The sequence below is a fragment of the Erpetoichthys calabaricus genome, chromosome 4 (assembly GCF_900747795.2).
Source record: "Erpetoichthys calabaricus chromosome 4, fErpCal1.3, whole genome shotgun sequence".
Lineage (NCBI taxonomy): Eukaryota > Metazoa > Chordata > Cladistia > Polypteriformes > Polypteridae > Erpetoichthys > Erpetoichthys calabaricus.
Genome location: NC_041397.2, coordinates 59,619,179 through 59,633,298, shown reverse-complemented (window position 1 = coordinate 59,633,298; position 14,120 = coordinate 59,619,179). Strand labels below are relative to the sequence as shown.

The 14,120-nt window shown below is 38.4% G+C and overlaps 1 protein-coding gene across 1 annotated transcript in view; it reads right to left on the bottom strand.

Moving 5' to 3' along the window:
- The window catches only part of LOC114650078 (mitochondrial intermediate peptidase-like), a 141,572-nt gene that overhangs the window by 109,974 nt on the left and 17,478 nt on the right, over positions 1-14,120 (bottom strand). Inside the window, exon 10 of the mRNA XM_028799518.2 lies at positions 9,787-9,839. Within this exon, the coding sequence (XP_028655351.1) occupies positions 9,787-9,839 (53 nt within the window). The remainder of the gene's footprint in view (positions 1-9,786; positions 9,840-14,120) is intronic.

Sequence of the window (14,120 nt, the reverse complement as noted above, 5' to 3'; positions counted from 1 at the left end):
GCATCAGTCAATCACAAAAAAGTGATAAGGAAAGCTGTTAAACGTCCTGTTTTCTACCTCAAGCAAATACTCCGGCTTTCACCATATGGGTTGCTAAATGCTGCACTACAAAACTGTGGATTTTAGGAGATGCTACACCCACCTTAATTTCCAAGCTTTTCCTCATATGACTACAACATGTTTACGGTTCTGAATTTATTCAAGGAAAGCTTTATAAATGTTACAACAAAGTGTATTAGTGTTCACTAGGATTATGCTGAAAACTAAAACTTTTCTGGCCTTACTGGTGAATCTTGTAGTAAGTCAGATTGAAAACCTTTGACCACCTACTGAATGTTGCAACCCACGGATTGGCGTTACAGAAAAAACAGGCTGTTATTGCTTTGATACTTTGAATTTTACACATCAGGAAGGAATTAATAAAGGGGATAGCTACAAGAGGGGTTCAAAGGGGATTTTTTACCCTCCCAAGTGTTGGTAGAGTAGACAGAAGCAAAAGAAGCAAGGTTAAAACTGATGTTGACGGTTTTAGGAATGTTCACACTCACAGTCTGTTTGCTTTCTCCTGGAATCACGAGATGATTAGTTACTTTATTTCAATCTCCAGATAGTTTGGCTATGTTTCACATGCAAATCTTTCAAGTGAACCAGAACATAACAAGAAACTATCAAGGGGTGTTAACAAAAGCTGCGTTCACACAGAATGCCCCAAGTTAATGAAAATTATCTGGTACTTCACATGATGCAGAAAGGAAACATTTCATTTAGGTGTCTCAACACAGGATGGCAAGGTCTGCTGACAGCACACAATAATGTGCTGCAGTTTCAGCTTTAGACAGTATACTTATTAGGTGAACTTCATTTCACTGTATGGTGATGCATATTGAATTTTCAGTAGCCTATTATAGGAATGCAACTTCTGTGTAGTTTACCTCATATTACATGTATACTGTCTTTATGGCTGTAAATATTTGTTAATATTTGTAATGTTCATTTTGGAATGTTTGGTTTATACATACCACATAATACTCTAAAAAATATCAAAGTTAACATGTCTCCAGTGTCTGCATCTTGTCTATAGAGTAATCATATTGGTAGGGCACCCAACCTGCCTGCATTATGGGGTGTGGCACCTGGCTGGGGTTGTCGCCCAGCCGGGATGCCCAGAAGGACCGGAGGAGGGCTCATGGATCCTCCAGAACACGAGGGGGCTCATCCCTGTAGGGGCCTGTGGTCACCGCCAGCCAATGCCTTGGGAGTGTTGGATCTCAGTACTTCCGCCACACCGGGAAGTGCTTGGGGGGAAGAGAATTGGAGACACCCGGTGGACTTCCGGTTTCACCGCTGGAGCTTCCGCCACACAGGGGTGTGGCTACGAGCCCTCAGGATGCAGCTGGAGCCCTTCCGGGGTGAATAAAAGGGGCCGCCTCCCTCCAGTCAGGGGCAAGAGTCGGGAGGAAGAAGGACAGAGCTTAGTGGAGGGGAGTGAAGGTGGACTAGAGACAGTACGAGGCATTGTGTTGTGGCCAAGGACTCAAGGGGTGATTGGTGCTGCGGCACTGGGATGATGCACGAACTTGTAAATAGAAATGTATAATAAACGTGTGTGTGGTGAAACCATCGTGTCTACCTGTCTGTGTCCGGGCTGTTCCCCACAGGGGTTTGATTGTTAGTTCCACAGGGCACTGCTACGTTTCACACATTCTCTGTATGTGGTATGATTGTGCCAACCAAAAGTATATTTATACCTCTTTTAACATGGTCAACTGCTTTCCAATCGGAAAGAAAATTGGGAAGCCCAGAGCCACATTTAGGCGCTAGGCTTTGTCTGATTCATCTGACCCAACAGCATAGCCTGAATAACACTGCATGTACAAAATCTTCCCATAATACACTGTACTTCCTGTAGTTAGACTGGTTCTGTTCCCATTTATATTTCACACAAACCACTCCAGGGTTCACTTGGTATGGTGATGAGACTACCGTTTCTGAAGGGTAGTACAGTCTGGTTGTTTTTGCCCACACACTATATGCTGCACGTTCTCATACAATGCCTTCACTTAGAAAAGCTACAGTACTGACTGAGTCACAAATGGGTGAGTTTGTAAACTTTGAAGTCAGCAGATGACATTCTTATAATTTCAGTAGATTAAAAAAAGATATGTCAACATCATTTCTAAGGCTATCAGGCCTTGCCTATTTTAATAAGGACAATATGCTATAGTATGAAATACTGGGAGAATGGGTTGACTTGGACACTCTGAAAGAAGCTTAAGCTCCCATGGGGGGGGGGGGGGGGGGTCACTCAATTTTTTGGGAAACATGTCTCTCAGTATTGAATGTTGATTAAGAAAAGTATAATAATTAAAAATAAAACATAAAATTGGACTACTTTTATCACACAGTTTTAGTGTAGACAGCATTTCTAATTTGCCATGCATGTGTAAGCAGCTTGTGATTTGTGGGTGGCACTTTCTATGGGATGTGAACTGAAGTTCTGTCCTCTACAATAAGAGTGTGAAAGACAGTCATCTAATTTGGTTCATCTGACTAATTGGGATTTTTCAGTGAGGGGGCCTTTTTCAAAAGAAGCATAATGACAGCAGCCCTGTCACAAAATTTTCTTTTGACAAGTAGACAAAGTTACAAGTACATTTTTGTCATACTTTTATGATTATTCCTATACCTCTGGAGTGCACCTTTTTACATGCAAGATGTGTGTAACTCTCACTCTCAGTGTGGTTGGGCACAGTTCATGCAAATGCCATGTCACAATGTGCACCCTGCAAACATGTTAATTAGTTTCATTTATCTATGCCTAATATTCATTAAGTTATCACCTTCACCATAAAGAGACACAGCATCAACAGATTTTCATCATCAAAACCAAAGGGTGGCAGAAAACAAATGGGCCAAAATGTCACATAGCAGATAGTATAAATGGCTCAAAACCACCATAACTTGCCACTAGCAGTTTGTTGGCTTATTGCCCACAACTTTTTTTATATTTACAATAATGTGGGGAGCAATGATAGCTGGGTTTGAGGTTAACCCATATGGCTACCATAGCTCATTTGAGGTTAGCACTGGCTTTAAGATTTGTGATAAGTTCACAACTAGACATATTCTTTTCAAAATCTGGTGGAAAATGTTGAGAAAAAATTGCTACATGAATTAGATGACTAAAGAAACCTTCAGAAGCATTGCTAAAGTAAAAACTAAGTAGTGGAAATGCTTAAGGTGACATTCAGTGTTATCAAGAAAAATATTAATATTAAAATTGAATAATTTAATGAACAAAAACATTTTGGAAAATTAACGAGATGGTTTAATATAACAAACTTTTCTGCTAGTAACTTTCATCTTTCTCAAAAAAGCTTAATAGCACTAAGATCAATAAAATTATTTGTGGTCATATTACTAAAATTGTTTTCATGAGTACAAAAATGTGTTTCACGTACACTCGGGATTTAAAACCTTGAAGCACTCCACACTACATACTGTTGTCTCTAGTAGGAATGAATATGCTTTGAGATAAACATATGTACCCAACCTTGTCCCAAATGTCATACAGATAAATTATGCAAAATAATGAAGATAACTAAATTGATCTAACTAATCACTCTTCTTCAGATTTAAAATAGATTTTAACAAAGCATCACTACCGATAGGCTGTCATCATTTCATATAATATTGCAAATAAATACCAGGATAGTGTTACAAAGTTGGCAGATTGTTATCAGCTAGCCTACCAACATCATTAAATCCATTACCTATCTATTAATTTGCCTACTCTTCTCATCTTTCTACCATTCCCTCAAAGTTAACAGTCACCACTGTTAACAGATATTCCTTTATGTTTTCTCTAATCAATGACCACTCATTAAAATTTCACCACTGTCAAGCTATCAGCTTATTTTTAATTATTTCCTCCTAGTTTTGAAATAAGTGATTTACTTAAAAGCTATGAAAAAGTTAAAAAATACAAATATGTACACCATATTTATAAAAGACTATATATACTGTATAATGTCTCCACCTAGTGGTTACATAATACAGTAATGGCCTTTGCTCTGTATCTGAAGTTTTGTTTTAAAAATTTTCAACAACAGTTTTATGGTTAGGAGGAGGAGGCTGGGAACATGCACTGCTAGGAAGAAGCAGTATATATACGATAATATTTCTTTGCAGAACATACTTTCAGAATCTCTTGACTATTTTAAATAAAAGATCAACCGAAGCAAAAATTCACCAATTTCATCTAGATATATAATTATTCTAAAAAACAGAAGTCTTTTACTTTTTGTATTATAATGAGAGCTTTTAAAACTAGAAAGCTGTCACGCTGAATTTTGTCAAAATATCCAAGGAAACAAACCCTGTTCAGTAGTCATTTAATAATCACCACAGACTTTTGTCCAACATTAAAACAACCTCATCAGTCCTAAAAAATCTGTCCAGGTACTTATTCTTCCATAAATTTTTTTGCAGTAGGTTACTATGTATTATTATTATTATCATTATTATTAGTACACTGTAGTAGCAAAAATAGGAGTATTGATTAAAAAAATATATTAGAACTCTAATATATTCTTTAATTACTTTTGTCATATTCATAATTCCAAAATGATAAATTTAACAGTGGTTAGTCCTACTTTCTCTCAGCTCCAGAAGACTGATGCAAATCCTTTGTTTACATTTGTGTGAGAATGAGTGGTGATTTAAAAGTGACATGGTGTGAGTGACTGTGCCATGAGATGAACCAGTGTCCTTTTTAGCGTCTTACACCCAGGACTGAGAGGACAGACTCCAGTTTGCCACAACTTTGAAAGTGAATTAATCCTAGGTTCAGGAAATGGAAGGACAGAGAGATGTACATAAACATTTATGCAAATGTTTTCAAATGTTCAGCTTGGTATTAGTGGTAAATTAATTAACTACTAAACTGAACCCTTTTTCTCCCTTTGAGGTAGAAGAGGAAAAAATGCCTACATAAAATGTACAGACTCTTAAATTAGAAAATAGCAATTTTGAGATCTTAAATATTATATTATTAAAATTATTAATTCATATTAAACAATATAAAATATGTTTTAAAAGAAGACAAGCCAAATCTCTAACTTGAATGTGAAGGTCCAATACCGTTTCAATGACAATGAATGTTCAATGATATGTCTACGGCAACTAATTGTTACGCTATCTACTGTGAAACATTTTACAGCAAACACAAAGAGCTTCTGATACAATTAGTTTAAACTCTCTATTTTGTCTTCAACCCTTTCTACAATTGCAAAATTTTTTTTAAAGCTGTACTTACAAAAATAGTGTACTGCTGGTAGGCTCGCCCTTGGAAAATTTGTCGCCAATGATTCTGCAGTAATAGGGTGAACTTGGAAAGGGGGTTAAGAAACAGTGTAGTTCTTGGTGTAAAGAGAATTGTCTGCAACTGAACTTCATCAAAACCAAGGCACAGGTTATTTGCTTTCACTGCACCAAGGGGTCTGTATATCCTGTCACTATTAGGGGAATGGGTGTGGAGGTGGTACACTGCTACAAGTACTTGGAGGTCCACATCAGTGACAAGTGGGACTGGTTTCATAACACAGAGAAGTTATATACTGCACTTGTACAAAAGGGCAGAGGAGACACTTTTTTCTTAGAAGACTGTGCTACTTTAATTTGGGTAGTGATACTCTTAACATGTTCTATAATTCTGTGATAGCCAGTTTTTTTTGGATTAGTAACATCACTTCAGGAGAGGCCCAATGAATCAACAAGCTAATTAAGAAGGCAGGCTCAGTTATGGGAAACAATCTTAAGCTCTTAAAGTTAATAATGGAGGAAAATTAAGGCAAAACTGACATCCATTACGAAAAATACTGTATATCTTCTCTATGACACACCATTATTGAATACCTTTAGCCAACAAATAGTTGTTTTAAGAAATGCTACTGTTGTTTCTTCACACTGGCAATTTAACTGCTTTTTCTTCTTTATTGTAATTCTCATGTGTGTTGGAGATGAGTTGTTGTTGTTTGTTACATTTCTGTTTTTCTTGAGCTTCTGTAAAATCTAAATTTCCCCTTGGGACAAACAAAGTCTTTCTATCCATCTGTCTTGTTTGTCAGTCTATCTAAGAAGAGAAGAGACACAAACAGAGATCCAATTTCATGGTACTTCAGAGAAAATAAAAGGAAAATCTCACCTGGAACAAAGATAAAAGGACACTTTTTTAAAGCTAGGCTTAGGAGTGGAAGTAATATTCTTCAACAAGCATGTGATGGTCAGTCCTGTTTGGCTCAGCCTGTATAAGACTTATGTAGCTGGCATCCAAAATGTGTAAATCAAGACATTGTATTTCAAGCGATTGGCATGACACAAAACACCACTTCAGTAATGAGGAACCAAATGAAGACGTGAAAGTACCTTCTACATACAATTACGCAAATGTCTACATACCGTTTTATTTCATGACTAAAAAGGAGTTGCTCAACAGAAGTGGTTCAAGTAGATAAATGACAGTAACAAGACCAGGGCTGAAAGCCTTACACTGTATTTGAAGGTTCACTGCAGTACAAAGAGAAAATGTTGAACTTTTAATTTAATTAACATGCTAAAACATGTTCAAAATACCCAGCCTCCTTAAAAAGTGTTCATTGCTTATGAGGTTGTCACCTCCGCAGCCTGTACTCCAGTACCTCTGAGGAAAAGTTATTTAAAAGAGCACAAATTTCACCCATAACAAACAATTTTTAAACATATATTGTTTATAACTGTAAATGATACCTGGGCACCTTGGTAAAAATGCCTTTGATAGATTTTGTACTTGAGTCATCTGATCTGAAACTATATTTCTTAGACAATCTGGACGCTTGGATAAAAAGATACACTACACTGTCAAATGATTACTAGGATTGATTGGCAAAGTTCGACAAACTGTTTTTTGCAATGAATTTGTTGGGTTTGCTGGAGACCACGTTTGTTAAATTATTATGTGGCCAGTTTAGGTACATTTTGTACTCTTTATTCACGGGCCCCGTGACACTTTGCGAGACCAGCATGGCATCACAGAGCTATAGCAGCCATGTTGGATGAGGATCGCACATGTGCAGAACTTTCAGCTATCTCAGGTTCTGTGGGTATGCACAGTACACATACATTTTTGCTGAAATTATGAATCTCAAACAGATATATATTGCCATGCAGAATACCAGCAAAAATCAATCACTGCTGGCGAGTATATAATTCTGACCCCTGTGCACTCACCCACTTGTCACCACAACACATTGTTAAGAGGACATGCTGGCTGAATGCCTGCGCAATTAGTCATGCAGGAGTCAAAACAAACTTTAAAGGAACCTGAACCCCCAAACCCAGAATCAAAAAACACACGAGACCCTGTGAAATAATAACTAAAGATTTATACGATTTACAAGGCACTTCTATCTTCTTGATGAAAGAAAAAAGTGAGAAACATCTGCACAGATAGATCAGAAATAAAGTGTGTGCAGTGAAACTTCAGAAACGCTGCATGGCATGGCTAATCAGTGCCCTGAACATGCAGTTATTTATTTATTTTTACTTATTGCTGATTTGTGACTTATTTGTTGTATTTTATTTGTGGTGTGGTGCCCGGCGGGCATTCATGCCCAGCTGGGATGCCCAGGAGGACCGGAGGAGGGCTTGTGGATCCTCCGGAACACAAGGGGGCGTCCTCCCTGGTTGCTGTGGGGACCACGGGTACAGAGCTTGGAAGCTCATCCCTGTAGGGGGTGGTGGGGAGTGTTGGACCTCAGTACTTGCACCACACCGGGAAGTGCTGGGGGGAAGAGAATTGGAGACACCTGGTGGACTTCCGGTTTCACCGCTGGAGCTTCCGCCACACAGGGGTGTGGCTACAAGCCCTCACGATGCAGCTGGAGCCCTTCCGGGGTGAATAAAAGTGGCCGCCATCCTCCAGTCAGGGGCAAGAGTCGGGTGGAAGAAGGACGAAGCTTGCTAGAGAGGAGTGGAGGCGGTCCAGAGACTAGAAGGCATTGTGTTGTGGCCAAGGACTTGAGGGGTGATTGGTGCTGCGGCACTGGGTCAGCGCACTGTAAATATGATTAATAAACGTGTGTTGGGTGAAACCATCGTGTCTACCTGTCTGTGTCCGGACTGTTCCCCACAGTGGTTATCATTCCATATGCACCTTTTGTTGTTTGAGGCACAATTGTGCAGTGGTTAGTACTGCTGCCTTACAGCTCAGTACACATTTTTGGTCACAGTAATCATCTAGCATAGTTGTTAAGATGCTTCCCTAGCCTTTGGGGAGACTTAAAAGGCCAATGCATAATTATAATCCACTCAAAACAGTTCCTCCTTCCCCATTGACCTCAATGAGTTCAGTGTTCTGTACATTTCGCCAAACTCGCTAAGAAGCAGACTCCATTGGGTTTGCTCATGCCTATCGTGTACCACTTGGTGGCGAATTGTGTCAGGCAACCAAAAATTAACTGAGTTTAGTTTGGTAATATCAAATTAATATCTCTGAATGATGAAGAGCTTTACCCGTATTTTAAAGGGAGATTACAAACAGGAAGTTTGCATTGACGCAATTCAAGATCTAGAGGTTACCTGCAAGAGACTCTGGCAAAAAGGTGCACGAAACCTATAAAAGCAAGTTGATCAACTCCGGCAATAGCATCTCTAAATTAAACTGAGGAAGAAGCTGCAATAATGGCTAAAACAAGGGCACATGTGTGAGTGGGAATAACTTATGGGCAAAACCCAAGAGGTTCTAGCAAACTGTTCAAAATTTCAAGAAAAGTAGTTGGGATGTTGCCCCAGATGTTGAAGGCAAAGGTAAAAAAATTGTATATTGTTAGGAGCTGGAAGGACAACTTTGATGAACTCATAAAATTCCTGACCCAAATGAGGTTGAAATGAATGAGAGGTGGATCAATTTCTGTCAAGATTGAGAAACTTTCCATAAGCAAGGCCATGAGTGCTTATTACATCCAACTGGAAATTCTGAAATAACTGGATATGTTTGTTTTCTATATTGATGGACCCTTGTAATGTTGGAGGGTATGTGGTAAGAATATCTTTGGATGGCCAGTTTCAATTGAAAGAAAAAAAACCTACAAATTATAACATAAGAATAATTTAGGCAATATCAACCCTGAAAAGTGTGTCAATACTATTCACCTAATTTTTCAAATAACAGTAAACTGAAGATCCTAAAATAATTACTCTTTACCATACAACATGAGAATTTATTCAATGTATATACGGTTGTTTATATGAAGAAAAACTGTAATATTTGTGCATAATTCACCCTTAACAAGTTCCCAATGTTGCTATTGAATTCATTTTAAAACCTATCAGTCCCAAAATCAACCTAGTCACTCTTCTCTGGACTTTTCCTAGTGCAGCTAAGTCTTTTTGGTAACGTGTACCAAAACTGCACACAGTATTCCATGATGATGCCTCACAAGTGTGTTCTATAGCTGAAGTGTCCTCCCTACGTCCTTCTCATGAAATGTTCTTTACAAGTTGCAAAACTTCCATTTTTTATTCAAATTTAATACTTTTATTTACCATGTGTAATACTTTACATTTACTTACATTCAATGGTTTAAATATGTACTCACTTACCTCCTAAAGCATTTTTGCATCGATGTTATTTGGTCCTGGGAAATTGTTGTAAAGAACGTCCACTCTGCTTTCAGTTATGATACTGTGACATTAACAAAGGTACTTGAAAGCTTTACTTTCCTTTTAAGTAATTTTAAAATTCCTTACCTTTCAGCACGCAACACTCCACTATAGTAAGGATGATCCCAGGGAAATAGCTCCTAAAAACAAAAACATAACTTCTTAATTATACATATTACAAAATATAAGTGACTTTGCTATGAACATATATTGTCTGTAACTAATCATTTTTTGAACCTGAACAAACAAACTATAATAAAGAGGAGAGTTGAATCTCCCTTCTAATTTGGGAAACATTATGGCAGAAATTTACAAGCAACTCAGAGATTACTGGTGTGTGGCGGTAGGTTCTAGTAAATTATATTTTCGGAGATAGTGCTAGATAGCTGTATATGGCTTAGAAAATGCCCTGGCTAAAAACACTTCTTTCAAAGACCAAAAGTAGTGAGGTATGGTTCTACCGAATTTTACAGTTTTATCATTATACAGAGAATGTCCTTAATGCTGAAGAGAGATGGATAGCACTGAATTTACCTATTGCATCTAGCTAGGAAGAGCTCGCACTACCTTTTCTTTATATTTTCACATTTCAAGCCCAGAGTTCACAGAAAATTCCTTTTCAACACACTTTATTCTTGGACTTGAAAGAACAATACAAACATGATAAACTTCGCTGTTTCCTGGAAATGAAAAGGATGCAATGGCATCTCCATCAGCACTACCAAGCTTTGTGAACAGTCTACAGCAGGGGTGCCCAATACGTCGATTGGAAAGGTAGTGCAAATAGATCGCGTTGCATTCAAAAAAAATTTTTTAAATGTTAGTCTATCATTTATCCTACCTATGGCATTTGCCGCTTGATTGCCAGTCTGAGATCTCTTTTCTTCTAACATATGGATCATCCCGCACGCACAAACGCACAAGCTACTGCAAAACTCCAGCTATCTAAGTGATCTAGTTAGCCTTCCAAAAAGAAGGGATATGAAAAAAAAATTGGTAGGGGGGGCTGGGCATGTGGAATTGGAAGAGGAATTTTATTTCTCACAATGTCACAATCGAAGTGCATTTGTCTGATATGTCAATCTATCATTGCTATTCCAAAGAAGGAAAATGTGGAAAGGCACTTTCGAACTGTTCATAAAAACTACGAAACTGACTTCCGAAAAGCGATTTGAGAAAGAAAAAGGTGAGGAAACTAAAATCGCAGTTAATCAGACAGCCGTCATTTTTCACTCGGCTGAATTCAAAAGCAAAGGCAGACACCGAAGCATCGTTCCGGGTGAGTCACTCGATCTTTAAGCATAAAAAGTCCTTCCAAGATGGAGAGATGATAAAAGACACCTTCCTTGAGATGGCTAGGGAAAAATTCCTGCTAAGATTTCGAGACCCATGGCCAGAGATAAAGGAGTTTCTCCTTGTCATTAAACATGCAGAATACAAGCAACTTAATGACGATCAAGGGCTGTTAGACTTGGCATTTCTTAAAGATCTGACCAACATGATGAATGAGCTTAATTTACAGCTGCAAGGAAAAGAGAAAACCATGGTCAATATGATTAGCTCAGTTAATGCTTTCAAACAAAAAATGCAACATCTGTCCTCAAAGCTGCAGCGCCATGATTTGGGGAATATCCAAAACCTCGCATCAGAGCTGGAGACGTAATGGAAGGCGTGTGTGCAACTTGACAGCATACGCTACACAGAGCAGATTGAAAATTGTCTGTCAGACTTTGACAGACAGTTTCAAGGCTTTGCTTGAGCCAATCACTACATTTATGTGCTACCCATTTAGGGAAGATGCTGAGGGTGATTCACTCGCATCAAAAATTGCAACAATGTTTCACCTAAAACTCCTCTACAGTGGAGGATGAGATTTTGACACTACGGGATGAAATTCACCTGAAGTCTGGGGCTCTTGGACAGTTTTGGAACTTACTCACAGAGGAAAAGTACCCAAACATAAGGAAATGTGCTACCTCTTTGACTGCATTAATTGGCTCTAATTATTTATGCGAGTCAGCCTTTTCCCACATGAAGATTATTAAGTTCAAATACCGTAGTGACCATAAATGTATTTAATTGTTATTGTGCCATAAGGGTTATTCAGTTATGCAAGGTACACCAACATATATTTTATATATAAAGCATACTCAGTGTATGTGTATGTATATATATATATATATATATATCTTGTTACACACGTGCACATGGGAGGCAGCTAAAGGGGTTGAGTAAGGGCAATTCCAAATCAGATCGGGATGTGGCAGAGCGCATGGACTCTTTTTCTCCCTTTCCTGTAGGCCATTCACGGGAGATACCACCTGGCCCTCTTTACGTCACTTCCGGGTCCAAGCCTATGGAAGAGGACCTTGCCAGCTCCGGCCCCTGTGATGTCACGTCCGGGCTCGAGCCTATGGCTGAAGACCCCTATGAGCCTGACCCCTTTGATCTCACTTCCTGTCTTCCCCTTTAAAAGCCTCCACATTTTCTCTATTCCCTCAGTTTTGTTTTGGACTCAGTTTTGTGCATATCAGTGCTGTTATACATTTTGCAACTTTGCAGCCAGGATACCAATATACAGGTGGCTGCCCCAATCCTTTTTATGACTCTTATGTCTGTTTTTTGCGACAATATATATATATAATTTTTAATGTAGGTAGATCATTTTCACCTGGTCATTTTAAAAGTAGCTCACAAGCTGAAAAAGTGTGGGCACCCCTGGTCTATAAGATACAAAGCTTAGCCAGGCAGTGAACCCAGTGTACTGCATGAGATATAGTGCGAGTCATGTGACTTTTCATGTCAGCCTGCAGCCCCATGCAGTTGATCCTACTTAAACCAGCCCTAGAAAACGAAAGACCCCTCTGACTCATCAAAATATGTGCAACTCCTTGCACCAAAATGTACCTAACTGCCATATAATCCAATGGTTCAGTACTCATTGAGAATCTGGTGACACGGAGTAAGATCCCACAAAAAGAAGTGTTGAGGGCTCTAAGATTTAATTTAAGCATTACATAAATCTATAATTTAAATTTATTAAAAATCACATTCAAACGCAAACTCTGACAATCAAATGTATATTAACTATTGTTTGTTTTACTTCACAGCAATTTCAACATCACTTTATTGCAGAAACACTACATAACATTGCAGCATTTCACCGATAAACTTTCCGAACATCACTTTTAATATAAGCTTTTTTGTATCTGTAGTTTTACAAACTACTATTTAATAACCCCAAAGTAATTCAGTTCAGGAATGCATGAAGTGCCAGGACAGGCTATCAGTAAACAGGAATTTGAGTAAATGAATGAGAAATAAGCAGGTCTTCAATTCAAAAGCACACTCTCATTTGTGCACGATTTACATGGAGATTGTCCAAAAATGTTTTATGTAACACATTTGGGATGTTGTAAGCATATGCTTGGATTCTTGACATTTGGATTGTGAGACACAATCTATTTGAGATTTTTTCATTGATGTCTTGATATTATTTGCTGTTTATCAAGCTGGGTCCGAATAAGCCCATGGTATAAGGAAGCTTTTTATCTTTGTTCTCAATGGAAATAATGTATTAACAAAATGAGGCGAGTATAACATATATAAATTCCAATATTGCGTGGAGCATTCTTTTATTACTAATAGTCTATCTTGCTTATTACTGATACCCATGGAAGGAACAAAAAGCAATGTGTCCTTTAAATGAACGTTTTGTTGCGACAGATACAGAGAACTATCTAGAGTTACATTTTTGTAAAAGTTAAAATGGAAGATGTTCCATGTGGCTGGCAAACATTATTAATGCATCAGACACAAACTTTCATATATCTCAGCTAAATTTCAAGTTCTTAACAGTAGCATGTTAAAAAAATAGTACATCAGAAACAATAAACACTACAGTCTAGTTTAACAATGTGTTGACTGAAGCACTGTTTCCATCAGTCCATCAATAATCAGCAATGAAACCATTGCTGTGATTTTTCCACCCATCCATCCATTTTCCAACCTGCTGAATCCGAACACAGGATCACAAGGGTCTACTGGAGCCAATCCCAGCCAACACAGGGCACAAGGCAGGAACCAATCCCGGGCAGGGTGCCAACCCACCGCAGGACACACACAAACACACCCACACACCAAGCACACACTAGGGCCAATTTAGAATCACCAATCCACCTAACTTGCATTTCTTTGGACTGTGGGATTTTTCCTTAAATTGATATTCATATACTGCAAGTGTATGTAATACTGTTATTTTATATAAATATATTTAGATTACAATTATATACTGTCACATGCGTGCACATGGGAGACAGTTTAAGGGCTCAGGATTTGGTAATTCTCCACCAATCCAGGGGGTGATGCGGTGTGATTATGCTCTCTCTTTTCCTCTCTCTGCACACCAGAACACTGACAGC